Genomic DNA, 12,454 nt, shown 5'->3' with positions numbered 1-12,454 from the left:
CTCAGTTAGCAGAAGGAAGGAAGGCTGGAGAAGAATCAGGGCTGGAGTCACCCTCTGAAGTGGACCAGGCGACTTAATCTCCTTCTGAGCTCATGGAAATTTCAGTGAGAGCTAAGGAGCTCAGAGAAATATCAGTAATCTCACCGAGCAGGGCGGGAGAAAAGGAGATAAGCCTTGACCCCCTGAGGTGTGGATAATAGCTATTATTTGGGAGCCATCTCCAGCTGCTTTCAGAGAAACCTGGTTAAAGGACCAACTGCCGGAGCCTCTGGACTCCACAGAGGTCCGCAAAGTTGCTTAAGGCAGGGCTTGTCAGCCATTTTATGATGGGTGGATTTCAACTCCCAGAATCCCCCAGCCAGCATGCTTTAGGGTGGGAGGACATGCTGGCTGGGGAATTCTGGGAGTTGAAGCCCAACCCTCTTCAAGCTGCCCACGTTGTGAAACGCCGTTGCAAAGAGGGGCAAAAACGGCAGCATCCTGAATGCAAATCCTCCGCCGTGAGGCTTGGGCGCTGAAAAAAAAAAAAAAAAAGCAAGATTCCTCAGGCCGCCACACGAGGGCGGTCAATACCCGAGAAACAAGCGTCTCTTCTTTTGTGCTTGAGCTGCACGCTCCGCGCGTGGCGCTCCGGCCGGACGCCCTTGTGCTCTCTATGGTGGTCCCGCGCCGCTTCCTGTCCCCCTTTCGGCTTCCGGGAAGAAGCGCCGCGGCCCGCCGCCATGGCCATCCAGGGGCACGTCGTTAAGGCGGTGGCCGCCGCGTTGGGCATCTTCGGTGGGGGTCTCTTGCTCTTGCAGCTGTGGCCGTCCGACGAGGTGCGGTCGGCGAAGCTCAGCAAGGTCAGGAAATAGGGGGAGGCCTACGGTGCTGCTTTAAAACACGAGGACTAGCGCCTCGCGTCAAGACCCTGTTCTGAATCACGAGGACTAATGCCTTGTGTAAAGTTCCCAGCAGGACTAGCGCCTTGCATAAGGCCTTGTTCTGAATCATGCAGATTAGTACCTTGCATAAAGACCCTGTTCTGAATCACGAGGACTAGCGCCTTGCGTAGTTCCCAGCAGGACTAGTGCCTGAATCATGAAAACTAGTGCCTTGCATAAAGTCCCCACGTGGACTAGCACCTTGCATATAGACCCTATTCTGAATCATGACTAGTGCCTTGCGTGACATTGAAGGAAAAAAGTTACCTTGTTCTGAATCATGACTAGTGCCTTGTGTAAGATCCAGTTCTGAATCAGAAGGACTAGTGCCTTAAATAAGATCGCATTCAGAAGTACCAGGCTTTTTTTATTTCATTCATTAAACTTATTTGCTTATTAAATTCTTATTTCATTTCATCAATACCTTCACACCTACACCAAACTAGCACTTTAGATCACCACAGGGACTAGCATCTTAAATAAGATTCTACTCAGAAACACGAAGATTAGCACCTTAAATAACATATCCTATTCAGAAGCACAAGGATTAGCCTCTTAAAGAAGATCATATTCAGAACCATGAGGACTAGAATCTTTTCTGACTATTTAGGAGAAGAGATGTGGCTTATTTCACAAACAACAAGTAGTTTGTCCACCTCAGGTGATGTACAGATCCACACAACGGGGATGTCCAAAAACCTTGCTTTGTCTTCCTCACATCTTTGTTCTCCCCACAGAAATTCCGGGAGCCCAGCCAGCACTCTACGGACACACAACGACAGAACGCCTTGATAATGGAAATCCTTAAAGAGGCTGCATCGACTGATGAGAATTGGGCCCGGAAACCTTTCTCTTGGAAGAAGTAGCAACGGCTGTGACTCGACAGAGCTGCTTTGACTGCACAGTGTTGTGACTCTGTAATGAAAAACCACATTTTTCCTTCGACCCGTTTATTTCTTGGGGTCCTTCTGCGGCTTGCTTGGTAAGCTGTCTTCATAAATTAAAAAGGGCACTTGGAGTGTCATTCTCTGTGTGTTTCATGTCTGGCAAAATCAAAAAATGGACCTTAGACAAATGCACGTCCTTAGGATGGCCCAGCGTGGTCATCCTTTTGTCTTTGCCTGGCTCTTTGAATTCACACATCAAGCTGCAACAACAACAAAAAAAATGTTTTGCCTGTTGCTAGCTTAGTGTCTGGTTCGTCCTGAAAAGTTTATTTTATTTAAATTTATAAGCTGCCCATCTTGCCTAGAGGTGACAAAGTAAAAGAAACAAGGTAAAATATTAACATAGAAATTTTGAAATATTAATCTAGAAATTGATAGAGAGATGCTCAAGAACAGAAATGCTTCTGATAAGTGAGTTTACGGTAGAAAAACTGCGGAAGCCATATGATGGCTGCAGTTTATTAACATTTATGTATTTGTAAATATATAGTTACTAGTGTTTTATGTAAGGCATTTAGCAACTTAATTTTCATAGCTGTGCTTTAATAACTTATTTATATATTTATAAATATATAGTTAAAGCTGGTTAACTATTTTAACTGCAGTTTAATCACTAATACTGCTAATATGCATATGTAGGTAGGAAGAAAGGAAGGAGAAGGAAGGCAGGAAAAGATGGCAGAAAGGGGGAGGAGAAAGGAAGGGAGAGAAAAGGAAGAAGGAAGGAAGGGAGAGGAAAGGAAGGAAAAAATGGGAGAAGGGGAGGAGAAAGGAAGAGAGAAGGAAAAGGAAGGAAGGAAAAGATGGGAGAAAGGAAGGGAGACAAAAGGAAAAGGAAGGAAAGAAGAAAAAGATGGGAGAAGGGGAGGAGAAAGGAAAAGAGAGAAAAGGAAATGGAAGGAAGGAAAAGATGGGAGAAAGGAAGGGAGAGAAAAGGAGAAGAAAGGAAGGAAAAGAAATGGGAGTAAGGGGGAGAAGGGGGAACCTACGGCAAGGAGCCCCGTTGCCCAACCGGAGTTTTATAGAGGTCGGACGTCCCTTGTTTTTGTCCTTCCCCGGCGACCTTCCTTTCCGCGCTTCCAGTATCCGGTTGGAGCGGCTCATGGCGGCCCAGCCCGGGAGCGGCGTGGTGGCGGGTTCTTCCCCGGCGGCCCCCAAGAAATCCGCCTTCTGGTCCTGCTTCAGCTGCCGCATGCTGACGGGCGGGGGGCTGCTGGCCTCCGGGGTCTGGGTCTACATGGGCGTCCGCCAGTCCTTGCGGCAAAGGAGGCCCGGAAAGGTCTTCGACGTCTTCCGGCTGGTTTTCGCCATCGGTAACCCGGGTGTGGGGTGGGGAAGATTCGGACGTGCAAGGTTGACACGTGCAACGCCTTCTTGCTTGCAGAACGGAGCTCATTCCTCGCTGGAGGGTTTTTTTTGCAGGGGGTGCAATGACGCGGCTCGGCCACCAGGTCGCAAGAATTTAATATTAAGCTTGTTAGCCAGGATTGTAGTGGTGTCTAGTGTCTGAATCACGAGGACTAGCGCCTTCGGAATAAGATTTTCATTCAGAAAGAGGAGGCTGTTATTATTGATTAGATTTTTTCCTTTTTTTTTCATCCCTCCTTTATTACTTTATAAGTAACTCCAGGCAGTAGACAACGCTTCGTTCTCCTGCTCTTTTTCACCATAACAACCATGTGAGGCGGGCTGGGTTGAAAGGGAGGGATTAGCCCAAAATCATCCAGCAGGTTTTTTTTTCATGCCTAAGATGGTAGTAAACGGCTCAAAATCACCCAGCCGGCTTTTATGGCTAGGATGGAACTAGAATTCACCGTCTCCTGGTGATTGATGCAAAGTCACCCAGCTGGCTTTCATGCCTAAGGCAGGACTAGAACTCAGTGTCTCTTGGTGATTTGTCCAAAGTCCCCCAGCTGTCTCTCGTAGCTAAGTTGGGACTAGAATTCCCAGTCTCCTGGTTTCTAGCTTCACTACTACAGACCAACTTGGCCTGTAATATTTTCAAAATATTTTTACTATCTTAGTGTCAATATATTATCAATGATTATGGCATTGGATTTATATAGCTGTCCATTCCTGGGGAGGGTGGGGCTAATAATTCTTTGCCGAACACAAGTGATCAATCCGCCAACTTGATTGCGCCCCCTTTGCTGACAACTATTTTTGTGTCTTTTCAGGCCTTTCCACTTGGGCAGTCATAGTCATCTTGGATCCCATCCAGCCGAAGTAAAACGGGAAAGACGTACTTCATCAGCAAAGGTTTTCCAAGATCTAAAAGAGGGAAATCTTTCATTTGGGATGTCCTGGGATCCACATTAAGATAAGACAGAAATATTGCGGGTTTTATCTTCCATGGAAAACGGCTGCTTGCAGTTGCTTTTTTTTTTTTGTTTCCTGTGTCAAAACGGTCAAGTCACGATTCAAGAAGGATGTGGAACTGATTCCATTCAGTAAACAGAAGAACCTATATTGTCTATATTTTGCTATATTGCAGTAAAATGCTTCTTTGGATGAATAGAAAAAAAAACACTTCTAATTTTGCCATGTGTTTTGTGTGTCTTCTCTCTTTGCTTGGCCTGTGAAACTGATCCTCAACGTCGGGGGTCTTCAAACTTGGCCCTTTGATGACTTGTGGACTTCCAACTCCCAGAATTCCTCAGCCAGTGTGCCTGGCTGAGGAACTCTGGGAAAGGTCTTCCAACTTGGCCCTTTTTATGACTTGTGGACTTCAACTCCCACGGTCACAGTGGATAATTTGGAATTTCGGCTCCCACTTGTTACGGGAAACAGGTACATCTGGATTGTGCGAGTTTTCAGCTGCAATCCGGCCTCCTCGTTCCGAGGCAGTCTACCTCACAGTGCCAGGTATTTTGGGGGCTCACAACTGGATGTGCGTGTGAGAGAGCGAACTTGGGAAGGGCTGCCTGCCGGCAGATTAGATCCAGTGAGAAAGGAAACCACCAAGGGCACACCAGAGTGAAGAGGTTTTATTCGAGGGGGGGGTTATCCAATTGCAAAACGCTGGGTCCTCTACAACTCTTCTACCCACACAGTGTCTGTTTCGGTGTCCCTGGGTCAAGGGCTGCTGTTTCAGAGTCTCTGGGGAGAGGAGGGGCTGGCGCACTACGGTGGCACCTGGTGACGAGGTTAGGTCAGCCTCCGTCAATCGGTGCGAAGGAAGGAAAGCCGCAACCGTCACAAGCAAAGAGAGGCACTCAGCTGTTGCCCTTCTTTGCCACTATCAACACGGCGGAAGGCACCAGTCCTGGAGAAAAAGAGGAAGGGGGAAAAAATATATGTTTATGTTACTTATATGTAAGGGTGTAGGTCTAGACATATGTTGTATATAGTATGTTTAAATGTGTGTTATGTAAGTGTACGCTTTGAGAGCAAGCAACTAAATTTCATTTTTAATGTATGCCGTTGTGCCTGCAATAAAAAATGACAATAAAGGTTGGTTTATCTATCACTATCCATCCATCCATCTACCACTATCTACCTATCTCTATATCTATCTATCATCTATCTACCACTATAATCTATCTACCTACTTACCACTATATACCTACCTATATCTATCTACCACTATCCATCCATCATCTATCTCTACCACTATCATCTATCTACACTATCACTATCCATCCATCACTATCACTCTATCCATCTATCATTTACCACTATACCTCTATCATCTATCTTATCTACCACTATCATCTATTTACCACTATCTACTATCTATCTCTACCACTATCATCTATCTACCACTATCTATCTATCTATCTATCACTATCTACATCATCCATCGATCTATCTACCACTATCATCTATTTACCTCTATCTATCTCACTATCCATCCATCATCTATCTATACAACTATCTATCTACTATCTATCTATCTCTATGTACCTCTATGTACCACTATCTATCATCTATTTACCTCTATCTATCTATCTATCTATCTATCTATCTATCTATCTATCTATCTATCTATCTATCTATCTATACCACTGTCATCTATTTACCAGTATCTGCCTCTATCACCTACCTACCTACATCTTATCTGTCTGTCTGTCTGTCTGTCTGTCTGTCTGTCTGTCTGCCTATCTATCTATCTATCTATCTATCTATCTATCTATCTATCTACCTATCTATCACCCGCCCCCCCTCTCTCTGTTTAATGCTTGGGGGTCCTGCCTGGCCCTTAAGGGGTGAAGACTCTGAGGCAAAGCGTGGGATGCCTCCATCAGAGCCCAAACTCACCCAGCTCCTGCAGGGGCTTCTCCATGTCGTCCTCGGTGAAGACCCGCCGGGGAAAACTCGTCAGGAGGTGAAAAGGGTCTTCCCCGCCATCCTGGCGGTTCAGCTCCACGTACAGCCGCACGGCTGCCAGCTGCTCCCTGGCCTTGAAGGTGTGGGTCAGGGAGGTGCCGTCCAGGAGTCTCACCTGTTGGGAGCATCGACTTTGCTGGTCAGGACGGTCACGAAAGGGGATTGCGCGACATCCCCGGGCCACTGCGACCGTCGTAAATAGAAGCCATGGACCAAGGGTCCGAATTTCAGCCACGGGATCGCTGGGAGTGCCACAACAGGCATTTTTAAGTGTGGAAAACGGCCACAAGTCACTTAATGCCGTCGTTAACTCTGAGCGGTCACTAAACGAACCCCTTTGAGTCGAGGACTGCCTGTACAAAAAGGAGTCCTTTTATCTCCATTTCAGACTTTGCTGCGAGTAAAACAAGAGGCATCCGGATCCCAAGTTCCCAGCGCCTTACCTGGATCTTGCACTGATCGTATTCCCGCTTGACGGGGGGCTCCTGGCTGGGGGAGGAGATGAGCACCGGGTCCACCTGCTCAGGCAGGGCGGAGGCCTGGGTGGCACTGCTGCAGCCAAACTAGGGGGGGGGGGCGAGAACCAGGGAGGGGAGCAAAGGTCACCCGCCAAGCAGTGCAATCCCTAAGCCCGAGTCTCTCCACCTCAGTAACTTTGAGACGAGTTGACTTCAACTCCCATAATTCCCTAGCTAGGATGAGGGAGGGAAGGAAAGAAGGGAGGGAGGGACGGAGGAGGAAAGGGAGATGGGGAAGGAAGGAAGGAAAAATAAGGAGTGGGAGGGAAGAAAGGAAAGAGAAGAAGGAATAGGAATGCATGAAGAGGAAGGAAGGAAGAATAGGGAGAAGGAAGGAGGGAAGGAAGGAAGGGAAGAATAGGGAGTGGGAGGGAAGAGGAGGAAGGAATAGGAAGAGGGAGTGAAGAAGGAAGAACAGGGAGAAGGAAGGAGGAAGGAGGAAAGGGAAGGAAGGAAGAGTAAGGAATGGGAGGGAGATGAAAGGGAAGAGGAGGAAGGAATAGGAAGAGAGTGAAGAAGGGAGGAAGGAAAAGGGAGAAGGAAGAATAGGGAGAGGAGAGGGAGGGAAGGAAGGAGGAAAGAAAGAAAGAAAGGCAAAGGAAGGAAGGGATGAAAGAGAATAGGGAGAGAGGGAGGGAAGGAAGGAAGGAGAGAGGAAGAAAACCGTAAGACTAGTCTAAATAAAAGTTTAAAAAAAAAACATTTTCTTTCCTCACCTTCTTGGCTCTCTCCACCTTATCCCGTTCAATCTTCTCTCGCACTCGCTGCCTGAAAAAAGGAACAGGTGTGTGTGTGTGTGTGTGTCAATGCTGGAAGGATCCCTATTCATTTCAGAGTTGGGGGGGGGTGGAAATGACATCCACCAATGCTGGAGATCTTGGAAGGATGGGAAGAACGTCGGGGGGGGGGGGGACGGGACGGACCGTGGGACGAAGAGAAAGCAGAGGGACAGAATGCAATGCTTCAGCCCCCCCCCTTCCACCTCCAGGCCCACAATTGAGCAGCTTCCCGGCAGCCAAGAGGCCAACAGGGCCAGGACTGAGGGATGCTGGGAGGCGTAGTCCCAAGCTCCCCCTCCTGTTTAAGCAGCGTTTAAAAACTTTTGAGATGGCTGGACTTCAACTCCCAGGATTCCTCAGCCAGCCAGCCAGCAGCCGCCCACACCCCCTTAAAAGGAGGCTGGCCGGGGGATTCTGGGAGTTGAAGTCCTAAAAGGCAGAAAGGTTGAGGTTTAGAGTGGGATTTGCCCCCGGATTCCTCCTGGTGTACACGCCCACGCTCTTTGACACCCGCCCCCCCCCGCCCAGGCCCCCCCTCACTTGGCCAGCTTCTCCTCCAGCTTCTCCCTCCGGCGCTCCTCGGCCAGCTTCTTCATCTCGTCCTCCTGCAGCTTCTGGCGGAGGAGGAGCAGCTCCTGGCCTTGTTTCCGGCGCTGCTTCTCCCGCTCGATGCTCTCCCGCTTCTCCCGCTCTTCGCGCTCCTTCTGCTTCTGGGAAATCAGCTCCATCATCCTGGGGGGAAAGGAAGGAACCGTTGGGGGGGGGTTATCCCGGGAGGGAGAAAAGACAGGAAAGATTAAGGGGGGGGAGGGAGGGAGGAAGGAAGGAAGGAAACAGGGAGGAGAAAGGGAGGGAGGGAGGGAGGGAGGGAGGGAGGAAGAAAGGAAGCAGGGAGGAGAAAGGGAGGGAAGGAAAGAAAGGAAAGAGGGAGGAGAAAGAAAGGGAGGGGAGGGAGGGAGGAAAGGAAGGAAGGAGGGAGGAGAAAGAAGGGAGGGAAGGAAGGAAGCAGGGAGGAGAAAGAAAGGGAAGAAGGGAGGGAAGGAAGGAAGCAATGAGAAGGAAGGAAGGAAGGAAGGAAGGAAGGAAGGAAGGAAGGAAGGAAGGAAGGAAGGAAGGAAGGGAAAAAAGGGAGGGAGGGAAGGAAAAAGAGAAGAGAGGGGAGGAAGGAAAGAAAGGAAAGAGGGAGGAGAAAGAAAAGGAGGGGAGGGAGAAAAGGAAGGAAAGAAGGAAGGAAAGAAGGAAGGAGGAAGGGAAGGAAGGCCAAACCTTTTTGTCTGTTCCTGCTTCTCCTCCTCCGTCAGGGGCTGCTGCGTCTCTCCTTCAGCCAGCTCACCTATTGGGGGGGGGGAGTTCTTTTACGGCCTTTTCAAGGGACCAGGCAAATAAAAACAATCATAAGCACAATAAAAACAGTAATTTTTAGTGTGTTGTCACTTTGAACAGTCACTAAACTGTTGTAAGTCGAGGACCACCTGCGCCGAGGGCAGCCAGCACATACACACACACAAGATTTGTTCTGACCTGATCCACCCTCCACCGAATCCGGCGTCGTTCCTTCAGGGGTTTCCTCGGCGTCCAGAACGTGGCCTTGCGGAGCCACGTAGGGATCGTCCAGACTGGGGTCGTTCTCATGTTCCACCAACCTGGGTCAGAGAGAGAGGCGCCGCTCAGAAGGGGAGGGGGGGGGAGGAAGGAGGGCGTCTGCAGAGAAAGGGACGGGTGGAGAGCATACCCACCAATCCATGGCCTGTTCGATCCCCTGGTTCCCGGTCAACGCCAGGGCCTTCTCCCTGGGGAAGAGAAAGCGTGGAATTCAACACACACACACACCCATGGAAAGCCCAGGATTTTGCACCCCGTTTTCCCGCTCTCCCTCCCCCAAATAAGGACGACTCCGCCGCTCTGACAGCTCCTTGAGGAACAAAGACGGTCGCAAGGAAAGCAACAAGGAAAAATTCATGCGGTGATGCTTCGTTTCTGATGGAAGCGACAGTTTGCGGCCCGGGGTTGAACTGTGGGGTCCCTGGTGCTCTCTGAGCTGGATGGTTTCCTTGCAGATGTTTCAAGACCCAACTAGGGAACACCATCAGTACTAGGAGGGGGGTTTGCAGGGAGGAGGAGGAGGACTGTAGGGTCCTTAATGCCCTCTAAGCTTGCTGGCTTGGAGATGTTTCAAGATCCAACTAAGGAACATTATCAGTGCTGGAAGAGTAGTGGTGGGGGTTACTTTCTATTTATATACAAGTAGCTTGCCTTTAGTGTTGTCACTTTACAACTCAATAAACAACCATCTAACCAAGAATACCCCCAGCAACACTGACAGGTCAAGCCACTGTGTATCAACAGGGAGAAAACCCTCCTCCCTTCCAGCACTGATGACGTTCCCTAGCTGGGTCATGAAACGTCTCCAGCAAAACCACCCAGCTCAGAGATCACCAAGGACCCCACAGTTCTGTTTTTCCATGTTTTCTCTACATCCAGCTGCCTCACAGTCCAGAAAAGCCTCCGTAAAAATCCAGCTACGCTCCTTGTTTAAAAACAAAAACAAAAACAAAACCCTCCCCCAAGCTACAGGTGTGCATTTTCACAACCCGCTTGCTTAAATAAGCTCTGGAGTCCTCCCACACACGTTCCCACACTTTTTCCAGATGGAGACATACGCTCGGTTCTGCGGGAAGCCCATCTCAATTAAACTTTCCAACGCCGTGCTCTCCATCAGGCCAGCCTTACAACCGTCACTGCCAGCAAATTCTGCAAAATAATAATAAAAATAATAATAAAAAAGACATTAGGCCTTTGACACGCTGTGGGTTTTATCCGTCAGACTGTATTTCACTGCAAAAATGGGTTTGTCCTTATCGCAGCCTTCCCTGGTTGCGGTATGTATATAATAATAATAATAATAATAATAATAATAATAATAATAATAATAAAGTTGGAAGGGACCTTGGAGGTCATCGAGTCCAACCCCCTGCTCAGGCAGGAAACCCTGTAGCATTTCAGACAAATGGCTGTCCAGTCTCTTCTTAAAAACTTCCAGTGTTGGAAATATATATAGCATGTCTGTATGTGTGTCATGTATGTGCACGCTTTTGAAAGCAGGCAACAAAATCTCATTTTTCATGTGTTCCAATGTGCCCACAATAATAAAAAAAGGACAATAATGTGTTCTTCAGATTCTGCCCTCACCAATGTTAGATTCTTTATCTGAGGCTCAGAAATATTAAGATTCAAAACTTAACATTCTCTCATTGGAAAGATTTTTTTTTTCTGTGACTAGATATATAAGCTCCTGCCCTGAAGGCAATTCTGTCAGAAGACAAAGATTAGCTCCTGAAGAGAAAAAAAATGTTGAATTTCCAGCTCCCGATCCCACTTTTTATGTATTATTTAAATTGCTATGCCACCCATCTCATTATTCAAAGGGAATCTTTTCAACAGGCACCAAGCAAAGAGCAAAAATCACCCTGCAAAACACTCTTTCAGCCTTTGCCCTGAGAATTTGGGGAGACCCCTCCCCCCAAAAAAACCCAGAAGGGTTGATGGATCTCTCTATAAACGGATCCTTCATTTGGGGAAGGAAATCACCAAGGCTGAATGAACCTCAGCAAAAGCCACAGGGATTGTTGAGGAAACCTAGATTTAAATCCCTGTTTGCTCACGGGATAAAATGAAAGTAGAATTAATTCTCTCTCTTTCCCATATGGAAAAAAACCCAAGAATTGCATTCTTGATGATTAGGAGAAATTTTGACATTTAGGGGCGGAATAGCTTTGAAGTTTAGTTTGTTCAGTTGCTGGAGGGAAGATGATTTTGGCTGAATAGGATAAAATCTATTTATTTATGTGGCTGTCCTGCTCAGGGGCTGATTGGCCCTCCCCAAATATTAACTATATTATCATATTTATTATATATCAAATATTTGGCCCTCTCTTAATCTGGCCCCAGTATACACCATTATGCAGAGGAAAGAGTGGGGGGGAGGGATTTCTATGGGGGGGGTGTTTCATTCGCCATATAGACTGGAGCCCCAAACCAATGGCTGCCCTAGCAGGGGAGGATAGGTCTTGTGATCCAGCCCAATTGGCCCTTTCTCTCAATCTGACCCCAGTATACATCATTATGCAAAGGGGGAGGGAGGGATTTCTAGGGGGGGCATTCCCCATACAGACTGGAGCCCCAAACCAATGGCTGGGCTGGCAGGGGAGGATAGGTCTTGTAATCCAGCCCAACTGGAGGGGAGGGGAGGCAGAAGCCTCGGAGGGGGGGGGGAAACTGGTGGCACGACGGCCGCCTCCCCCGCCCCACAATGCAAAACCACCATCCAGGCCGGGGATGGTGGGTGGTAGGCAGATAGGAGGGGGACTGGCTGCCGATTGAGGGGGTGATGGGCTTTGTAGTCTCTCCAGACTTTAGGAATGCCAGCCCCGGGGGAGGGAAATGCAAAAGGCCGTCGTCCCACCCACGTGGGAGGGAAGGAGGGAGGTCGCATTAGCCTGGCTTGGGATTATGGGTTAGGCCGGGCCCCCTCCAGCCGCGGCGGCGGGCGATGGGCCTTGTAGTCCGGCCTCGGGAGCAGCCCCGGAGGAGACCCCACGCTCTTCCCCCCACCCGGCCCGCGCGAGCCCAGCCTGCCCTGCCCGGGAAGGGAAGACCGGGGCGAGGCGCTCACCAGCGGCTCCGGCTCGGCGGCCCCGGCGAAGAAGCGGGAAGCGGCGGCAAGGAAGGCCCCGGAAGCGCGAGGCTGTTTGGGTCACGTGGGAGGGAGGGATGCCGGAAGAGGCGACGGTGGCCGCGGAGGGACGCGCCGCGCCTTCGCCTTCGCCTCCGCGCTTCGCCTTCGCGCCAAGCGTCTCTTTGCTGCCCTCTCGCGGCCGTTCGCGGCCGCTGGCTTTTTTTCCGCTTTTTTTTTTTTTTTTTCCGCACGACAGCCCCCAAACTGCAGTTTTTGGCTTAAT

The 12,454-nt window shown here is 49.2% G+C and overlaps 2 protein-coding genes across 2 annotated transcripts; one reads left to right on the top strand and one right to left on the bottom strand.

The window, feature by feature from the left end:
• The first annotated feature begins 2,855 nt into the window (after positions 1-2,855).
• Positions 2,856-4,406, top strand: DMAC1 (distal membrane arm assembly complex 1). The gene is made up of 2 exons (XM_039363260.1): positions 2,856-3,183; positions 4,048-4,406. Exons 1-2 carry the CDS (start codon positions 2,973-2,975, stop codon positions 4,098-4,100), a joined length of 264 nt encoding a protein of 87 aa, XP_039219194.1. The 5' UTR covers positions 2,856-2,972; the 3' UTR covers positions 4,101-4,406.
• A 435-nt stretch (positions 4,407-4,841) lies between these two features.
• Positions 4,842-12,296, bottom strand: UBXN1 (UBX domain protein 1). Its single transcript, XM_039363259.1, has 10 exons — positions 12,169-12,296; positions 10,157-10,247; positions 9,233-9,286; positions 9,018-9,139; positions 8,763-8,829; positions 8,037-8,228; positions 7,434-7,485; positions 6,643-6,762; positions 6,131-6,314; positions 4,842-5,135 (listed from the first exon to the last, which is right to left on the bottom strand). Exons 2-10 carry the CDS (start codon positions 10,210-10,212, stop codon positions 5,086-5,088), a joined length of 897 nt encoding a protein of 298 aa, XP_039219193.1. The 5' UTR covers positions 10,213-10,247; positions 12,169-12,296; the 3' UTR covers positions 4,842-5,085.
• Positions 12,297-12,454: the final 158 nt, after the last annotated feature.

Source organism: Crotalus tigris, unplaced genomic scaffold (genome assembly GCF_016545835.1).
Source record: "Crotalus tigris isolate CLP2741 ecotype Arizona unplaced genomic scaffold, ASM1654583v1 scf7180000019553.37968852642:3898890, whole genome shotgun sequence".
Lineage (NCBI taxonomy): Eukaryota > Metazoa > Chordata > Lepidosauria > Squamata > Viperidae > Crotalus > Crotalus tigris.
The sequence above is the reverse complement of the archived record's forward strand: the minus strand, read 5'-3'. Positions and strand labels throughout refer to the sequence as shown.

Bases quoted from the DNA above. Each gene is read 5' to 3' on its own strand.
- DMAC1 (XM_039363260.1), top strand. From the start codon at position 2,973: ATGGCGGCCCAGCCCGGGAGCGGCGTGGTGGCGGGTTCTTCCCCGGCG. The intron at 3,184-4,047 runs GTAACCCGGGTG...GTGTCTTTTCAG, and splicing joins CCGGCTGGTTTTCGCCATCG to GCCTTTCCACTTGGGCAGTC.
- UBXN1 (XM_039363259.1), bottom strand. From the start codon at position 10,212: ATGGAGAGCACGGCGTTGGAAAGTTTAATTGAGATGGGCTTCCCGCAG. The intron at 9,140-9,232 runs GTGGGTATGCTC...TCTCTGACCCAG, and splicing joins ATCGAACAGGCCATGGATTG to GTTGGTGGAACATGAGAACG. The intron at 8,830-9,017 runs GTCAGAACAAAT...CCCCCCCAATAG, and splicing joins TTCGGTGGAGGGTGGATCAG to GTGAGCTGGCTGAAGGAGAG.